This window comes from Aplidium turbinatum, chromosome 7 (genome assembly GCF_918807975.1).
Source record: "Aplidium turbinatum chromosome 7, kaAplTurb1.1, whole genome shotgun sequence".
Taxonomy (NCBI): Eukaryota; Metazoa; Chordata; class Ascidiacea; order Aplousobranchia; family Polyclinidae; genus Aplidium; species Aplidium turbinatum.
In genome coordinates this window covers 31970264-31990426 of record NC_137478.1, presented here as the reverse complement: position 1 = coordinate 31990426, position 20163 = coordinate 31970264, and the positions used below count along the sequence as shown (strand labels likewise).

The window sequence follows — 20163 nt, the reverse complement described above, 5'->3', positions numbered from 1 at the left end:
TTATATCACAAACAAAAATACAAACAAATTATTTTGAACAAAACTTTCAGGTTTGGGTTAAAGTTTTAATTTGAAAATAATCTGAGTAGACTTTTGTTAGCTGGTCACAAAATCACAAGTTTTGTCTTCAACGGCTTTGAAGTTTTATCAAATTAGTACAAAATACTTAGGCTAGCTTTGCAGGTGGAAACTAAACTTTAGTTAAAACATTAAACTAACCAAAGCTTGCAAATTAAAATAAACTTTGATTTCTTTTGAGATAAACCTTCAAAGCAACTTCACAAGCTGATCATAAAAATTTTCCAATCAGCCATTTCTTGCTGCAGCTCAATCCAAGCTGATGCTTTTCTTCTAACTCAGAAGACACGGACAGAAACAAACTTTAAAACATTTGTCTGATGAACCAAGCAGAATGATGACAGAATTGAAAACTGAACCAACTATTTCTTGCTGCAACTGAGTCAAAACTGATCCTTTCTCTTCAACGACTGAAAATAAAATGGCTGTCGCCTGCAGATTTGGGCGGGAGTTTTTGTGCAAGGTTGCCAAGCAAATTGAATGGGAAAAATTAATCAAAACGAAAAACAATAAAATAAATTTGTAAAGCTTAAACCAGTGAAAAAACACACAATAATTTCAGGTTTTATCGAAAATAGATTAAAAATGACAAACGAGTTGTAAGTTGCAAAAAATAAGCGCATACTTAAAAAAAGCAGGATGAGCTTGCTGATAAACTGCAAAGTTGGCAACTCTGTTAGCAACCAACACAACTGTCGTCTGCAGCTTTGCGCGGGATTTCTGCGTGGTGTTGCCCAAAATAAAAAAAATATTTACCAAAAAATGTAAGTAGCAATTTGTGGCAGAGAATTCATTGTTTGGATATTTTATTGAAGTTACTTTGAATTAAACCATTTTTTGAAATTTAGTGTCATAATTATTGAATTTAATGTTTCCAAGAAAACGTTTAACGTTCTCTTATTTCAGTAGACAATACCTTTCAAAAGGGCCATAGCAGTGCCGGTCTTAGGGTATTTCGGGCCCTGTGCGGAATATGCTTTGCGGGCCCCAACGACAATGATCCAATTCAGTAGCATAGCTAGTTGTTTTGAAAGGGGAGGGAGTTTCGACGGCCGGCGGGCAAAGCGTGCCGAAGGCTACACCCAAGGGCGGGGGGTTTGGAGGGCCCTCACCAGAAAATTTTGAAAAATTACTTTGACTTTAGTGCATTCTAAGAGCATGTTCAACAAAAATTTGGGTATGAATATTACTGTAAAATGGTGCTGTCCGGTGGCATAGCAAAAGGATAGGATCATTTTTTTCCATTGGAAAAGACAAAAATTAATGCACTTTCTGAGTAAATTGCAGGCTTCCTAAATTGCGGGCCCTGTGCGATCGCACGGATTGCACACCCCACAGACCGGCACTGGCCGTCTGTCTGCTCTGTAGAGCAGACAGAGATGGGTGTGAACTTGACCTTGAAGATCACAAGTGATCTTGAACATCACTTTTACTTCGGTGTTCTTGATCTAAGATCACTTTTTTTTGTGTGATCTTAAAAGTCAATAAGATCAAGATCACTTTGGAATTTAAGTTGACTTACTAAATATTGTAGAGACAATTTTTTTTGAACTGGTACTGTATGATACAAAGTAGCCTAATTAGTGGTAACTACCACCAGTGGTGGCTCGTGCCATGGGGCTGCAGCCCCACCTGAAAGAAAGAGAAGAGGGAAAATATGTTTTTCTCTGTGTTTGTTCAACCCGGTTACTTTTTTCACTTAAAAATTGCGGATCGAAAATTAAAATATTTAAAGTTTCATTTGGCAACACCGATTTTGGGCAAATTGCTTTGCAGCCCGAGATTCTGGATTTCAAGCGCTCTGATTGGCTAAAAATTATCCTTGAAGTTCCACCTCTTTTGGTATTTTACAGCAATTTTTAAATCTATTGGGGCTGCATGGAAAACAGCCCCACCTAACCGAATAACTTTGAAGACTTTTTAAAACTTAGTTTTTATTTCGTAGAGTAACGATGAGCCATGAATGTAGAAGTGTTAGCTGTAGAGTTAGGATATTCAACAGGTTATAGGTAGTACTAGGGCATCTCAAAATCACTTGAACCTTGTATGCAACGGCCAGGCTAGTCAAGACTAAGCTCAATACTAGTAAAGTTTGTCTCCAAAGCAATACTGTTAGATTTTTTTAAATAGGCCTACAGCTTAGAAATACATCAACTTTTCAACAAAATTTGAATGCATTTTTTCAAAATTTGGGGTAAAAGCATGCTCAGAACACACAGAATTTAATTTTATGTGATTTTTCAAATTTTTTCTGAAGGGAGACCCCTCAGACCCCCCGCAAAGTCGTTTGCAGCCCCACTGCTCACAAACGTCACCAGCCGCCACTGACTACTACCATTAGCCACTGTTAATATGAATACTTTCAACTCTTCCAACGCTCATTGTGTGTAAATTTGTAACAGTACGGTAGATATTTAGTGAGCTCTTGAACTGACGACATCCAAAGTGGCTCTCTGTGACCTTCGTGCATTTGCAGTTGGTGTATTATTTCGTTGTTTTTTTTTGGGTATGGACAGCTTTGTCTGATGTTATTATTTTTAAGATGCATTTTGAGAAAGGTCGATAAAATAATATGTACGCTACCTATCATAGTTTTCTTTTTATCCTTATGTCATTTGATGGACTCCATATAGGTCCATATTTTTGAGTGTAATGAAAGTGTTTACTTGATGGGCTAATAGTATTACAGTTCTTAAAGTGAATGTTGTTTGCTGAGCATCAATTATTTATCAGATCCCCTTTTTTTTTTGTTAACAGACTGACATTTTAGCAATGAGTCAACTTGTAAAACTTCAACAAGCTCCTAAAAAAAGAAGTACATCAAGTTACTTCCTGAAAAATACTCAGAATATGAAGATAAACACTTTGGCTCTCAAAACCATTCAGTGCTGTTGAATGGAAAATGTTTTCAAATTGTTGAAAAGGATGGTAACAAAATCAAAGTTATATGTATGTAATGTACAAAAAGTGATACTATTTGTCTGCTGGCGTGGACTCCACAAGCAATCTCTTGAGACACCTACAGTAAATATGCTGTTTATCTTTTGTATCTCTCAAGTAGCCTACATCTGTAAAATAAACTTTTGTGTGACAATGTTGTGTAGCAGTGTAGTTAGATCGAAAATGTTTCAATTTTCATATTTCTTACATATAAACGTTTTAACAATTAATGGAACTAATATTAATCTATCTTCATCTGCAGAAACTCCATTCTAATATTTTGGAGGAATACGATTTAGACAAGAAATGTATCAAGCGCTCAGCCACAGCCAAGAATGATGCTACCAGCAGTGGTTGTTGTTCACCAAAAACTGCCAAGCAGAAGCAGTTAATACAAACGAATATGAAGATGCTTGCAAAGCGAAAGCAAGCTGCACCATTTCCAGTATGCAATTCTGCTGTGGTAAAGATTCTATCGCTTGCGGCCAATGACCTTTTACCAGTAAGCCTAGTGGAGCTAGAAGAATTTAAGCATCTTGTTTTACGTGAGTAGGCTATAACTCAAACTGTTTAGTTTATTTCATAGCTAATCTTCTCATGAAAACAATTTATTTTACTTGAATCTGCATTAAGATCATACTGTACACTGTACAGTGTACACTGTACAGTAGGCTACCAGATACGCTGACTAAATATTTACATTGTTAGTTCAGTGGACCATTCAGTGAAAAAAAATTTCAGTCATACACCCGACTGTTCAAGTCATTTATTTAGACGTACCCTGGCCAGATCTCTAACAGCCAATACAATGAAAGAATACATACAAACAAAACTAGCAACTGTCAATTATGTGTGTCTTACATTTGATATATGGTCAACTAAGCACCGAAGTTTTTTTTTTTTGGAGTCACTGCTCATTGGGTAAATATTGATCAATAGATATTTTGTGTTGTCTTGAAAATGTGACCGTTCAGAATGGCAATTGATCAATAATTTTCTAGAGAAGTATGAAGGGAAATGTCCACCCTATTTCAAAGAAGCGGACGCCAACCTCTGCTCATTATATAGCCTACAAAAGAGACATGTCAATTGTCAAGTAACGTTAAAAAAACTAATCTAAAGGTAATGTCTGTATGAAACGAAAGTCTTGCCTTACATCATTTTGGTTTGGTTTTGAATCTTTATCATCGGACTGACAAAAGCCTTCAATAGGTTATTCCTGGTAGTTACGCATACTTGTAGAGGTTTTGATACAGGGCCGGTTAACGAGATTGGCAGAGTGAAGTTTCCGATTATTGAAGTCTTGTTGTGTGTGAATTAATTATTCACTAGGTGCCGCCGAATGGAGAGCAGTCCTGAAATGCGTTGCTCAAGCTCATACCCCGAGAGTCGAACCAGCGCCGCGTGATCTTGAGCCGGGCACGTAACCACTGAGCTAACGGGGCTTATTCACGTGATAATTTTACAGTTTTGATTGTTTTTAACTTGAAATTTGAACACTTTTTAAAAATAAAACCACTCAAAAAGCAATGCAACATTGAGTTTCAGTGCCTTGAATATAGGCTATCCTGAAATTGGTGAAACCTTTTTAGCATAGAAAACTGTGTTGACGACAGGTATAAACATTTACTTACTTGCAGCAACTTCTTGAGTTTTCTTGTACAGCTCTGAAATGAATTCTTTCTGCTTTGGCAATTTTTCAGCTGAAAGAAATTACATTCTAATGAAAATTACGACTTGCCATCATCACTTGTGCTGACACACAGCCACACCATTGCCAAACAGCACATTAACTTTATTAATGAATCATTGTAAGTTGAGAAAATAATTTTTTTACTGAAATTTTTATTATAAATTTTTATCGATTAGTAAATCATTAATTAATTAACCAAGAATCTTGGTGGGCAAATGAACTTTTCAACGTCTAAGTGAAGGAATAAATTAGCCTGTGTTTTAAGTTACTTCATATGGTGTTGTTAAAGTCCTAATTTACCACACAAATGTTAAATATCCTATACGTTACCTGGTGAAGATAGTCGGGTTTGCTGGGAAGGTTCTTGGCGTGGTAAAGCAACGGATTCTTCTGAAGGTAACTGGATGGTTGAAGAATCTATAAAAATGCAAACAGGTTTGCAATCGCTAAAGTATAGATTTTAACTGTTACTCAAAGATTACTTTATGAAGTTGATTAATCCTCCGACCCAGGGCTAGACAGACAAGTAATTGCCAGCGTAGTTTCATAGTTGTTAACACGTGCTGTGATTAACTGGGCAATACAATTTTTTTCCAATGCTTGATTCGTTTTGCGTGTTTTTACAATTTTGTAGTTTTCTCTAAGTTTAAACCCTTTTTTTCTGCGCAAAACTGTAGGCTTATATTTTGAACCCTTTTTACGTAAGCAATACATAGCCTAACTTATTATTTTTTAAAAGGTTTAACAAGCGCTAGATGTACAACCGAAAGTGTTTGCAAATTTTATTTTATGTCATGCTGAATGCTGTGTTTAAGAAACACAAAAAAACTAAACAAATTCTAAGTATTGAAATCTTAAATTTTTTTCAGCATTGTAACTATACAATTGCAAATAAAAGATAAAAATGGAAGACGAGAAACAGTGAGCTCTTTGCAACAAAGATTTTTTATCAATCGTAAAGTTACCATTTCCTGTGCTTGGATCCAGCAAAAGACCGGATAGAAATTGTACAACAATGGACCAATGATCATTGAGCAGATTGTTTTGGACGAAGGAAGCGAACTCTCTTGATGGCATGTGATGACAAAGATACAAAGCTGAGAAGTACTCCTGGAAAGTTTGATGTGTAAAATATAATTGTTGGTTACCTTCCAGCAGCGGACATGTTTTGTTGGATCCTAATAAAGGTACCACAAAATCTTGAACTTCGCTGATGGTCAGATTTTTTTGTATAAGAGTTCTAGCATTAATAAGTACTGTACCCTCTTTTGTCGCTTTATAGGCGATATCAGACAATTTCATAACAGTTTCATCTGACAAATAACCTGTATGGTCAGATGCTTTAAGATTTTTAAGCACAGAATGAAACACTTTGGTCATTGTGGAAATGCACTTCACTTGTCCAGATGAACCCAATGAAGCTCTGACATAAAGTTGTAACATAAGTGGGTTGTGGCATAATGATTCTAGCTGGGGTGCTTTACTGGTTAATGATTCCCAGAGTTCGTTGGCTTTACTCTGGTTATTTATTAAAGCATTAAACAGTTTCCTCATATCTAAAGAATTTAAATCACGAAGAAAGAAAATAAGATTTGGTCTGCAGTTTTTAGGGACGGAAAGCATCGCGTGTGGACGAGAAGTGAAGATGAGGTGGCAGTGAAGTAGAAATTGTCCTTGGCAAAGGCATGAAACTAGTTCCTGAGAAGTAAGAGAGCTGTTGATGTTGTATTGCTTTACAGTTTTTATGATACTCCATTCCACTTGATCAAATCCGTCAAGAATGATACAAACTTTTTTTGGATTGTTTTTGATCCATTCAAAAGCAGAAGTAGCTTCGTTATGGTTTAAGTTATAGTTGTTATCTCCCAATAAAAATTGTTGCAAAGTGAATGTGTCTTCATAACAGTCGCTCATGTTCATGAAAAGCTTCCTTAAAACAACAAGATCACCACATTGACAAAGATGCCTAGCCAGGCGCTTGGACAGAATAGTTTTCCCTGCCCCAGGATATCCAATTACTGACACAAAATCGTTCTTTTGAGCATCCGAAACTAATTTATCAAAGTCAACTTTTTCGTCAGATTTTGTTAGTTTAAATTCATGGGTTTTAGGATCATATTTGTTGTCATCGGGAACAAGATTTCCTTCGTAAAATTGAACCAAAAAAAGTTCAGCACACACTTCTGGCAAACCATCCGATGAGACGTTAAAATGGCACAGGTCGACGTCATATTCAGGATCATACAGCTTGAGGGTTGTTTCTTTCAGCTTTTCTATTCCGATGTTTGAGCCTAAAAAACAAAAAATCAAATTTGTTAAATTTTTGCATTAAAAAGTAGCAAACGTGGATCTTGACGTTTTTCAATTGTTTCTTGCAGTTTTTCCGCACATCCTTACAGATGTAACAACTGCGGAAAAAATATTCAAAATCAAAAAAAAAAATATATAACTGAAAATGTATTGTAAGAAAACACATCTATTAGTATTCACCTTTTGTTAGGTTTTAATAAGCTGTTAGTAAACTTATCTTTATGGAACATAAGATAAACAAAAGATGCGCACACACTACACAGCATGCAACGCTTTCTACCCAGACAGCCACTACATCTGGTCCAGAATGCCTACAGATGAAGTGCGTACCGCAAATGTATGAATGGTTTTGACACAAGGGACATAAAACATGTTCTCATAAAATTGCAAAATATCCCCCCTCCTTCCATTTCCACATTGTGTCAACCCCTTTCCTCCTTGTCCGTGCGGACAACGATATCTCCGTGCGGATTACGATATCTCTTGTCCGTGCGGATTACGATATCTTGTCTTGTCCGTCCGATATCTTGTCTTGTCAGATTTACTTGTCCGTGCGGATTACGATATCTCCGAAGTGTAAGTGGCCATGGTAGTTCTATCAACTTGTATTGCTTGCTTGAGACTATACAATATACTACTTCAACTGGAGTGGTGGTTTAGAAACCTTCTGTAGCCAACAATTTCTGATCCTCACGAAGTTCAAAGCTGAAAAAGCTTGATACAAAATTGGATTATTATAACACACTTTTCTTTTCTTTACAACACTCTCTTTCGACTGCATGCAATACATGTTGGCCTAATCTAGTCATCTTCGCCTATGACATATAGAACATATACGTGGCTTCAATATTTTTGCTGATGTTACAGGCAGGACTGTGGAGTCGAAAGGATTTTGACGTGTCCGGAGTCGGAGTTGTTAAAAAAGACCGACTTTATACAAAACCATTTACAATAAAATTTCAAGTCGCCGTTGCAATTTCTATCACAAATTAAGTGAAATCAACTTTTTTGAAAATGAAAAAAAATCTGGCAACCTTCATAAATCTGGAAACAGTGAAGTCGGAGTGGGCGAGTTACAAACCAAGAAGTCGGGATCGCATATTTTTCGCCCGACTCCACAGCTCTGGTTACTGGGTTGAACAAATTTTCTAAATACGCCCCTGCTGCTTTTGGAGCCAAACTTCATGGCATCAATCGGTTATATTATACTTGCTGAACTAAGAACATAAAGTCCATGTGATATATGGACTACAAGGTACGATGCCGGTAGGAAACGGCCTCCCAAAACTTTTTCCAATTAGATCTCTAAGATCCACAACAAGAGTCATTATCACCTCCAACTATTTCCAGGAGATACTGACTGTGATAAACATGGTTTTCTGCTCATTTCTAATCTATTGCTTGAGGCTTGAGGCAATTTGTAATCCCCCAACTTCCCCTTGACTGGGGGAAGGTGGGAGGGTCTTTGGGGACTGGACGGACGTTTTTTATAGACAGCTCCTAATGGTGAAGCTTAAATTAAGATTCGTTTGAACCTACTTTGTCGATGCGAGGTAAGAGAAGATGCAGAAGTTGATCTGGGTGTTGTTTGCTCATAATGCTCATTGCGAGAAGTTGCTTCCGTTGCACCTTTATTAACATGTGATCAAAGTTAATTAATGAAACTGCAATTATATTATCTGCGACGGTTGAATAACATTATGCTTCTTTATAATCAGTGGAATCTACAAATTTTACATTGATTTGACATCTGCAGTTGCTGAATCCATGTAAAAACTCGAATCAGCAAAACCTGTTGTTTTTACATTAATTCAACGTCTGTAGATGCTGAATCAATGTAAAATTCTAATCAGCACAATCAGTTACTTTTACATTGATTTAAAATCAGGTTCTTATGTTGAGTAGTGACAATTATTTTTCACCCAATCCAGATATCAAAGACGTTTAGTATAAAATGAAGGCGTAAAACAATGTCATTTCTATATTCAGAAGCAGTAACGGACAGTAACACTAACACTGATTCAACAAGATTGAGATTTCAAATCAACTTTTGTCAGACAGATATCATATTAACAGTGGCTCAGTAGTTGCCACTAATTGTTCAGACGCAGCAGGGAAGCTAGAAACAAATTCATTGCAGTTTCAAGGGAATAAAAGTTGTATAAATAAGAGAAAATGAACAATGTTTGCCACCACCTTCCATCCTTGATTCACAAACAAAACCGGTTACTTATTTTATTGCGTCAAAATGACGGCCGTCTAGATTTGGTTGTGACGTCATCTGACCGAACAATTCAATTTCTAAATTTGAAACAAAAAGCTTTAACAAAAACTTCTACTGTAATTTATCCAATCGAAAGTGTTTTAGCTTTTTTGTTTTTGGGGGTGGCATGTGGCTGATTGCCTCCCTGGATCCGCTACTGCACACAGCAGATTATCTAATACACTTTCAAAATAGAAATCTTGTAATTATATATTAAGAAAAAAATAGATAGAATACCTTAACATATTAACGTCCACCTTTTAGAGTACAAGTCAATTCAAAGAGAAACAAGAGTTTATTTGCTAAACTTCCATGTGAGATCAACTAAAGCATTAATAGTTATCAAAGTTTTTCTGGTCCAGCTTGAAATTATCGTGTTGCAGATTCGCGATCTGCAACACGATAATTTTCGACGCATAAGTATCTGCTTTACGTGGATCCCTTAAAAACTTTACGTTTATTTAAGGTTAAATGTGTCAAACCCCTTTTTAATTAATTATACATTATACTGATTCTATTCAGCTAATATGATTTCTGCTCCTCATATCAATTTATTATCATTCAACATTTGACCAACTTGGTCCTTCTATGGTTAATCATTCAACATAAACGATTACAGTATTTAGGCTTTCTTGCTTTAAAATTTCACTTCCATACAAGCAGTGCAGTAGCCTATTCGTAAAAAAAGCACAGGGTATACTGTCAGATTTGCCAAAGTGATAAATAATAGGCTACACCACTTGCAAAATTATAATATTTATTTTACCATAACATGATCGAATTATCAACATCAAAATTGGACGAGAGGTACAAAATTGTTTATTTTTCTATGAATATATTCCAACTGGGTTTTTTTCGATCATTTATCGGTCTTTGACCGATTTTTTAACAAATCGTCAGAAAAAAATATATACCGTAGTCAATTCGGTCAAAATATCCGAAAAAATATATGACCAAAAATGATCGAAATAAATAAACAATAACCGAATTTTTTCAAGTCATTTCGGACAAATGACCGAAGAGTCTCAGCGGGAAAAAAAAAACGGCATTCCAAACAGCCTGCCGAGAGGAATCTATATCTTTATCCTCTTTACAAATTTGGGATCTAGTATCCTTAGCTGATCGGTGGTTTAGCAGCCAAGATCTTACATATTTTTAGCGGTAAATTGAGCCACAGGTGGTCCATTGCAATTAATAAACATCGAACAGCTCACATTATCAATAAGCAAAGATGCTCTTAAACCTGTGATAATATTGCTCATTAACTGAAACCACGTTCACGTTATGCTGTGGAACAAGGTAAACTTGAAATAGCTGTCAAAAGAGGCTTCAAATTATTGAGCACAATTTTAACTTTTTCACTAAAGTCTCTAAATCCTTGGATTGATTGCATTTCGTAATTGTCAAAGTGTCTACAAGTTGTTCTCACCTCTGCTTTTCCATGACGCAAATTTTTTTCTATCATTTTTTCAGGTTTCAAGTTAACAATATCAACCAGTAGCTGACCAGTGAACACTGTCAGGAGTCCTCAAAGGGTTAAGTACGGTAGTTAGTTAGTAGTTGTCAAGAATCAGTAAGGATAGCAATGATAGCATAGGCACTCGCTTTGGAAAACCAGAGGGTATACTATAGCTGCTCGAAAAAGCAGAGACTATACTGCGTATACCGCCGTATACCCTCGAATACAGCACTGCATGTAAGTCAACTCCTAATGCAGCAAAGCTTTGACAGATTTGTAGTCCACTCAGGTGCTTACAGTACATTGTACAATCACTGACAAACATAATGGCATTTAAACATTGAATCAACATCAAACCGCGCGATACCAATTAAGCCTCAACGCGTTTGATAAATAAAATTATTTATTCTTTAAGATTTTATTTTATTTATTTAAATTTAACATAGCATCGTTTGTGAAAGAAGAGTGAATTCCGGCGCCTTATCGTGAGCCAAACCTTTGTAGATCCAGTTTTGAGTTTGAAAAGTGACAGAAATTCATTTTTAATTTATTTTCTACCCACCAGGTAAAAGATAAAAAAAAGGTGATTGTTTTATTTTACAATCTAATGATCCAAGTTTGTAAAAATGAAAATTTTAATTTGGTTTAATGCAATTTTTAAGTTAGTATAAACGTAATGTAACAATTTAATTAACACAGAGTTAGCTTACAATCTATATATTCATTGTATTTCCATGTTTTTATAAACCGGAATGGCCCGTTTCGGCTAGTCCGATTCGGCTGGTCCGATTCGGCTGGTCCGATTCGGCTAGTCCGATTCGGCTAGTTCCCTATTCGGGTACAGTCTTTCTCGGCTAGTTCCCTATTCGCCAAATTTTTGAAAATCCAACCGTAATACTTCTGTGATACAACAAAATCCTTCTGTAAATCTAACTAACCAGCCGAAAAAGACTGCAGCCGAATCGGACTAGCCGAATCGGACCAGCCGAATCGGACCAGCCAAATCGGACTAGCCGAATAGTAGCAGACCCTTATAAACAGCAGCAAGACGTGGGTTAGTTGATTGGTATGAAATAGGCGACATTACGATTATATATTTTGTGTTGGAAAATCAGTAATATTCGTTAGCAAGCAAGAGAACGACAGAACGCCTTTCTAGAGATTTGTGACATTAGTTTGATTTATAACTGAATGTAAAATCCTTTAATTGTGTGAAAAAGTCAAGTTTTTATCCCCAATCGTAGACTCAAATAAATCGAAACACAAAGTTATGTGTGCGACAGTAGAGCGAGCGAGGGAAGAATTGTAGGAAGACATCAATCCACTACTCTTTAGAAGAATCAAAAACTATCTTCAACTAAAGAATTGCAAGGTGGCTATGGTTACTATGTAGCACAAGTTTATTGCATGTTTGTTTGAAAAAGTGTTGCTTCACATTTGAGTTTTTCTGATTTGACGTTTTCATATTTCACGCTTGTAAGTCTTCCTAAAAAGTCGGCTGATTATTTCGTCAACCACGAAGGTTTATGGAATAGCAGCATCTGTTCGAAAGGGAGCATGAGAGTTTGAAGAAATGTTGAGTAAAAAAAATGTTTTAAAGAAAAGAAGAAAAGGTTAAAAAGAATTGATCTAACAAGATCGAAATCGCTTGTTCAGCCGCATGATATTGCACTGACTCTCGTGAAATTAGATTTATTTGTATTGATAATATTTCGAATTTATGCTTTTGGGAATAATCCTCTAAAATCTGCGAAGAGCTATATTGTTAGGTTTTATGTGACTTGGCATAATTTTATCTCGGAAAAATCTTTGTTGTTAAGGTTATAAGTGGCTGTGCATAGTTGTGCGAATACAGGTACAGTAGTTAGTGTTAATACATAGGCTACAAAAGTAAATTATAATATAAAAGGTATTCTTTGCAAAACATGTCTCAGGAAAAAAAAAACATCTCACCTGGCGGATGATGGTGGTGGATTACGGTATAAGATCGATTGTCTATTGGATTCTGAACAACCATTCCAGCTGAAAGTATGCTGTTTTCAACTTGTCCGACATGAATTGATGGTCCAGAAGACAAACCACTGCCAGATGCCACCGGCAGTTCCTGAAAAATACGAGTTTGGAAGAAACTGTTTAAACAGTTGAAAACATATCAGCAGTTAAAAAAATAGCCAATCAAAACAAAATTATCAAAACTCATCCAGTTTTTCCATGTGGGATATAAAAATTCAATCTTTGTGACGGCACAAAGCAATTTCTCAAAACAACCACATAGGCTACTGTAAAAGGTTTGGAATAAGTCACAAGGGGGGCGTGGGGCCACATTGTACAAACTACAACATCGAGCGGCCACCGCTAACTGCATGATTATTATCCAAAAAACACAGACATTGTGTTTATTTAGTGAGCAACGATTTGTTACTGATGTTGACTCACCTCAGCATTTCTGCTCTGAGTTTGGCCTTCCAGGTTGTGAATCTCCATAGTATCTGGAAATTAAACAATGTACAGTAGACAACAGGTATGAACATTTTCAAGGTTTGTCCACCCCGTTAGCTCAGCGCCCGGTGTTGTGTAGGAAAAATGCAAGATCAAGCTGCGGCGGTTCCAGGCCCGTAGCCAGCCGGGGGCCAGGGGGCCTCGCCCCCCCCTTGAAAAAATTCCCCCCTGGCAAAATCCCAACATTCTCGAGCAACAGCTACAATTATAATGATTTTGCCCATCTTTCCCGTTGCAGAGCTCCAACCTAGGCCCAATTAACTACAATTGTTTAGTTTAGTCAACAGCTAAGAATTAAGATGATTAAACAATTTCGCCCCTCCCCCCTACCCCCTCCTTTGGCAACCTCAACATGTTCAATTCAACCAAGGCTAACACATGTTAGGTTGGTAGAAAAATTGTCAGAAACTGTGCAAAATAGAAATGTTTTGGGAAAGAATGATAACCTAACAAAGAGGGAATGGTTTTCCAGCAGGCCTACAAACCGGTACAAATTAGGCTATTTGATATCAGCTGTCGCTATTCTCGGTACACCATAGCCTACTTAGGCTAATACTTAATTTTAAGGGTCGGCGATAACCAATTAGTGCAGTGATAAACCAAATTTGTGCAGTGATAAATCGCAAAATGTGCAGTGACAAAGCAAGTGGTTTTTGAAGACAACGCATACAAAATATAAACCCGTAATCTTTTAAGCAGTGTTTATTTTTTCTCTTCAATTCAATCAGTGTAAATAAATTTTGTTTCTAGTTTTCTGATCTGTGAAGTGTTCAACCTTGCAGAAGATATTGCTACATTTGGATCTAGCACTGCCCTTTGTGAGTGTGGATTCTCAGTGTTAACAAGGGTTGACGCTCCCACTAGACGGAGCATGTTACAACCAAGACAGGCAAACTTGGTGCTTATGGCCTTTGAACATTCTGTATCGAAATCTATCGATTTAGACTTGTTTGTGAGACGGTTTGCATCCAAACATCCGCGACTGCAATTGCAATAGACTAGCTCACGGGAGTACAGGCGGAATGTAATCATATATATCAAAATCCTCGGCACTAGCTTCTTCGAGCCAGTTAAAGTTTTTACTCATAACAAGTACCGCTATTTATACAACAAGTCGACAATTGCTGTGTTATGTTGGTCATTGTAATATGGTTGCCGTAATTTAACTAGCGGATAAAATAAGAGACCAGTGTTGGTCTTAACATTAATCTGATATATTGCAATTTTTGTGGATACCAGTATTTAAGAGGTTAAAATGCCAACATCATTCAAAATTTTTCGCCCCCCCCCCCCCTAACAAACAGTTGGCCCCCCCCCCCTTGCTCTGCGGTCTCGCTACGACCCTGGGCGGTTCAGTTTTAGGGGTGTGCGCTTGAGCAACAAAAAAACTGCTCTCATTCAGCGGCACCTAATAAACGGAATAATTCACAGGCAACAACAATTGGTAACTTCACTCTGTCAATATCGGTAATCAAGCTTGCGTCAGTGGTTCAAAGCCCCTACAAGTATGCGAAACTGCAAGGAATACCCTATGAAGGTTTTGTCAGTCCGATGATAAAGATTCAAACCAACAACAAAAGCGACTAAGAGTGGATACAATAAGGAGAGATGCCTTATTTGGCAACAATTTTTCAATTTTAACTTTAGCATTTGATGCATGCAACAGAATATTGTTTGACCCTTGGCAGTGGCGGCTCATGTAATGGTGCTGTGGCGCTGCAGCACCACCAAATTTTTCCCTCGTTCTTCCCGTTATAAGAAATGTAGCAAACGTTGTGATTTTTTATTATTTTTATTAATCTGTTTACTGTTTAGATTTGTAGATCTTTCCAACCTTTTCGCTCTGTTAACGGGAAACGCTTTCTAAGATAGGGAAACTACCTCATTGTCACATCAGAGCCACTGGTCACATGATTGCTTTTTGATGACGCTTTGGCTGGCTCAAAAACTAAAACAGCTCCAAGGCCCCGATGTCATCAAAGCAAACAAACCAAATGAAAGTCATGTGACAATGACGTAGTTTGGCTGCCTTAGAATGCAAAGATGGGATGATCCTGGAGCTGTGTAAGCACAGCTCCAAGAGTTGCCAGTTCTACGGTTTACCCGGGGAATTGGATTATATTTGTTTTGGAGTCGCGGGAAAATTTTAGCAGTTGTGTTTTTTTGTTTGGTTTTGTTATATTTTTATCAATTTTTTTTGATTTTGACTACATTTTGCGCGAATTTGTTATATTTGGGGCTACTTTTGAGCTTGTTTCATCTCCTGTGAGGGCTACTTTTCAGTAGCATTTGGACTGGGAATTTTAAAAACATCTGGTAACCTCGATTCAGCACCAAACCAACACTTCGAGATTTACCTATTGGCTGCAGCCTGCAGTACAGCTTAATGGAAAAAAAGTATTAAATTAAAAGTATGTATTACGTATGGCCTACTGTGGATAGTCTGGCAATGGGCATAAGCGCATATCCCAAACTGCTGGGGTGAGTAAGCCGGTTGGGCAATTATTTAGAGACAGGGCACACTTGAACTCTGTGGCCAAACTGTTCAGCTCTATGACTGAGCTGCCATTTATATAAAATTTAATGAAAACCTGAAAAAAATAAATTCTGTGATGATGCATTGATCTACAAACCGGTACAGATATTGCGTATGTATCTGAAAATGAGCCTCTCGCCAAACATATGTAATAACAGTAGGTAGGCCTAGTGGTACAGCGAAGGACATTTTCACTTGTACATATGCGTTATAAGCCTACTTGAATTTGAATACAGTGTTTTTTTTTAGATGGCAGAATACAATACTGTAGCAGTTTAATATTTACCAGTATCTGCATTTCATTAACAATTTAGCTTAATATAAAACATTAGGCTGCTTAACCACTGTTGATTAAACTGTAAATTTTAAGGTTGATCAACCTAATTAGCTAGAGTTGATACGAAAGCTGAGCAGCAGATTAAGCTATTATTGTCATACAGTGTTTTGTACAGTATATGTGGCAAGTAAACTTAGAACTTATTGTTTGTTAAATTAATGTATGCCGGTCACAAAGCTGTTCAACTGTTCATAGATTGTATTATAAGCTACCCGTCAACCGGGGTGACTTTGTTCACCGGGGTGACTTTGATCAGCACTGTTTTAGCTTTGTAATTGCCAATTTGAGTAACTGGACTTCGCTCAAGTACTTCAGACCCCATCCTTGGAATTTGAGCGAAGTCCAGTTACTCAAATTGGCGATTACAAAGCTAAAACAGTGCTGATCAAAGTCACCCCTGTGAACAAAGTCACCCCGGTTGACGGGTAGGCAATAGGGGCTGCAATAATAATCGAAACATACAGGACTTACAAAAGAAACAATTTTTTTGTGCAGTAAATTTTGATAAAACTCTGGTTCGTTTTTGGTCTGCTGTACAATTTCAATATGCATTAACATTTTCTCTATTTTTCATAGATGTACCGTAGTAGGCCTACATGCTAATAACTTGACACGCATGCCATCATACTAATTTTTCTGGATTTGGAGTGAATTCAAGAACTTTGGAAGTTAAATGGATATCGGAATCATGAATACAGTATCCGAATACCACCGTGATACTTAAACGTAACCAAGGAGGAATTTAAAAAGTTTATGGGAGGAATTGATATTTCCACAGTTCTGGATTAGAGAGATTCTTTTCAGCAACAACAGAAAAGCTCTTCGCATTCTTATTTCTTTTCGCGTCTGAGTGAGTGTGCGTATCAGGATTTCCTTCTCAATTACAAACTGAAAGCAAGAAAAGATATCAACTTGATGTTGAGGACGTAGTGCGTGAATGTACAATGTACATGTACCTACCTAATGCACTCACCGTCACAAACCATACCTTGTATTGTACAGTAGAACTTGCATGTAAGTTACTGGTTCCACAACCAGTACATGCGAATACAACATTGGGGATCTACCTTCCCTAATTCATATACACTGTACAGTTATTCATGGCGTCAGACAGGGTGAAATCCTACGCCCTTTTTGCTGTTTATGTAGATGACTTAACAAAGCAACTAAATGCATTATCAATAGGTTGCTACATCGGTCATGTATGTTTAAACAATCTTATGTTTGCTAACGATATGTGTTGTTTTGCCCAGAGTTTGAAAGGTCTCCAAGCTATTTTGTCACTTTGCTCCGAATATGCTAAATCTCATGATATTATGTTTAATGCATCAAAGACACATTGCATTTGCTTTAGTAACAAACGCATGAACTTATAATGTGATTCTGTTGTGACTTGTGACCCTTCAAGGTCAACACGTTGAGTTTGTGCAGTCAACCAAATATCTTGGTGTGCTTATTGATTACATGTTGTATGACAATAGTGATGTAAAAAGACAAATCAGAGCTTTGTATTGTGCCGCTTATAATGTGCCTTCGTTTGTCAAACATTGTAGTGTGGATGTAAAACAAGCTATATTTCGAGCTTATTGCATGCCTCTTTATAACGCACACCTATGGACCAATGTCTCTGTTAAATCGAAAAGAAAGTTTAAAGTTGCTTACAACAAGTTATATAGAGGTCACGAGGTGTATTTGGTTTATGTGGATTTGAAAGTGTGAGCACTCACCAAGTTCGCTGTAATGTATTAACGATTTGATGCTCTAGACTCGAGTCACACCGTGCAGAGTTGCTACGTTCTATTCATTTACGTCTCCACTCTCCAGAGTTATTTACAAGACGTTTTTAAGACATAAACAACACTGTATTTCACTGTGAAAATGAGTGCTGTCACAATTAGAAGATCTGCAACAATAAATTTCTATTTTTCTTCATATGTTCTGCTTTTCCTTTTTTGGCGTTCTGTTTAATATAGTGCTACAGTATACGCAACATATCACAAGGTTATATAGAAGAGAAAAGGAAGTTAGCCAGGGAATATGTTAATAAGTATCTAAGTCATTAACTTTTTCAGAGCTGTATGTATGTAATTTTGGGTGCAACCTAGTTCGTACCTTGAACCATTCGTACAGTCAGTTCGTACCCTGAAAAGATCGAGAGAAAAAATTAAAAAAGCCGAAGTCGCTGATCGCAGTTTAATAGCACAAAGTCGAAGTCGCTGATCGGAGTTTCCCCAAACAATTTGAAATAAACTCGAGGGACAGCGGAAACTGTGGTTAGCGGTAATTGCAAAACTGCGGGAAAATGTTTGTGGAAACTGCGATCAGCAAGGGTTAGAGCATAGATTACTCTACGGTTAGAGTTAGGGTAAGCGGAAACTGCGGAAAAATGTTTGCGGAAACTGTGATCAGCGAGGGTTAGAGCATAGATCACTCAATGGTTAGGGTGAAAGTTAGCGGAAACTGTGGAAAAATGTTTGCGGAAACTGCAATCAGCGAGGGTTAGAGCATAGATAACTCTATGGTTAGAGTTAGGGTAAGCGAAAACTGCGGAAACATGTTTGCGGAAACTGCGATCAGCGAGGGTTAGAGCATAGATTACTCTATGGTTACTTAGGGTAAAAGCGGAAACTGCGGAAAAATGTTTGCGGAAACTGCGATCAGCGAGGGTTAGAGCATAGATTACTCTATGGTTAGAAATTAGGATAAGGGGTAACGGAAACTGCAGAAAAAAATTTGCGGAAACTGCAATCAGCGAGGGTTAGGGTTAGAGCATAGATTACTCTATGGTTAGCGGAAACTGCGGAAAAATGTTTGCGGAAACTGCAATCAGCGGACTTCGGTTTTGAGCTATTTTTTCTCTTGCTCTTTTCAGGGGGAAAATTTTAAAATGATTGCGGAAACTGCGATCAGCGACTTTGGCTTTTTTTGTTTTTTTTTCTCGATCTTTTCAAGGTACGAACTGACGGTATGAACTGTTCATGGTACGAACTAGGTTGCATCCGTAATTTTTAACAGCCTAGCAGCAATTTAGCCAATTATAGACATGCCAAGTGCAGAAATTTAATTTTTTTACATTTGCATCTGCATGATAAAGTTCTAATCGCGAAAGTTTTATCTTAAATTTTCATTACAATTTAGAGCTGAAGATGCGCACAGAATGCACCAAATTAAGTGTCATTTTTCAAAATTTTCTGGGGGAGGCCCCCCAGTCCCCCCGCCGTTTTACTCGCCTTCTGCGAAGACGCAGCCGGGCTGCGCCCGTCCGCAGCACCACCATTTCACAGCTCAACAGCTTTCACAGCTCACCAGCCGCCACTGACCCTTAGTATGTATATTTTTAATTTTTCAAGTATTTCAATTACAATGCAAACTGCGCTCAAATAAGTTCATTACGTAACTACCTAGTACCTTTTTTTACAACAGCTCAAAAATCCCGGTAATTATAGAGTTAAATTTGACGCCTACACAACTTGATGCTAGAATCACAGTGGTTGAAATTTTTTGTTCTCTTGCAGTAAAATGTAGCAACAAATTTGAAAATGTGATATTTATGTGTAAAAAAGTCAAAAAAGTTATGAATATCAAAGTAGACTAATCTACATATCATAGAAACCCCACAAGCAAACTTACCAAGATTGGTTAACAAGTCACCTTCATCCACCAATTCATTATTCGGAACAACTGTTCTGGTTTGTTTGTGAGACATTTTGTATTTAGTTTAAGAAACTTGACAAAAGAACAGGTTAAAACTAAGTATCTGTAGTTGATGCTGCAAAACGCAAATGTGATTGATTTTAATGGTGCTTTCCTCAAGAAAAACATTGCGAATCAAGCAATCATCAAATTCCAGTGAGCAAGCCAACATAAACCATTATCTTCAAGAATAGTTTCCACTGACACATATCAATTTTCGTATTTTTTTTGGCTACAAGCCAGCTTGTCAACAAATGATACAATCTAATCCACGCGGAATTGTTCTAACTCAAAACTTATTTTCATCACCAAGACTACAAACAGCACAGTTTAATTCGGTTATTTTGTTTTGACT

The 20163-nt window shown here is 37.1% G+C and overlaps 1 protein-coding gene across 1 annotated transcript in view; it reads right to left on the bottom strand.

The window, feature by feature from the left end:
- Positions 1–19880, bottom strand: part of LOC145773987 (uncharacterized) — a 59319-nt gene extending 39439 nt beyond the window's left edge. Inside the window, exons 1-7 of the mRNA XM_082585116.1 lie at positions 19746–19880; positions 13180–13232; positions 12697–12847; positions 8561–8650; positions 5677–7002; positions 5042–5128; positions 4653–4721 (exon numbers count right to left, since the gene is read on the bottom strand). Coding sequence (XP_082441242.1) covers positions 4653–4721; positions 5042–5128; positions 5677–7002; positions 8561–8650; positions 12697–12847; positions 13180–13232; positions 19746–19821 — 1852 coding nt within the window. The 5' untranslated portion in view covers positions 19822–19880. The remainder of the gene's footprint in view (positions 1–4652; positions 4722–5041; positions 5129–5676; positions 7003–8560; positions 8651–12696; positions 12848–13179; positions 13233–19745) is intronic.
- Positions 19881–20163: the final 283 nt, after the last annotated feature.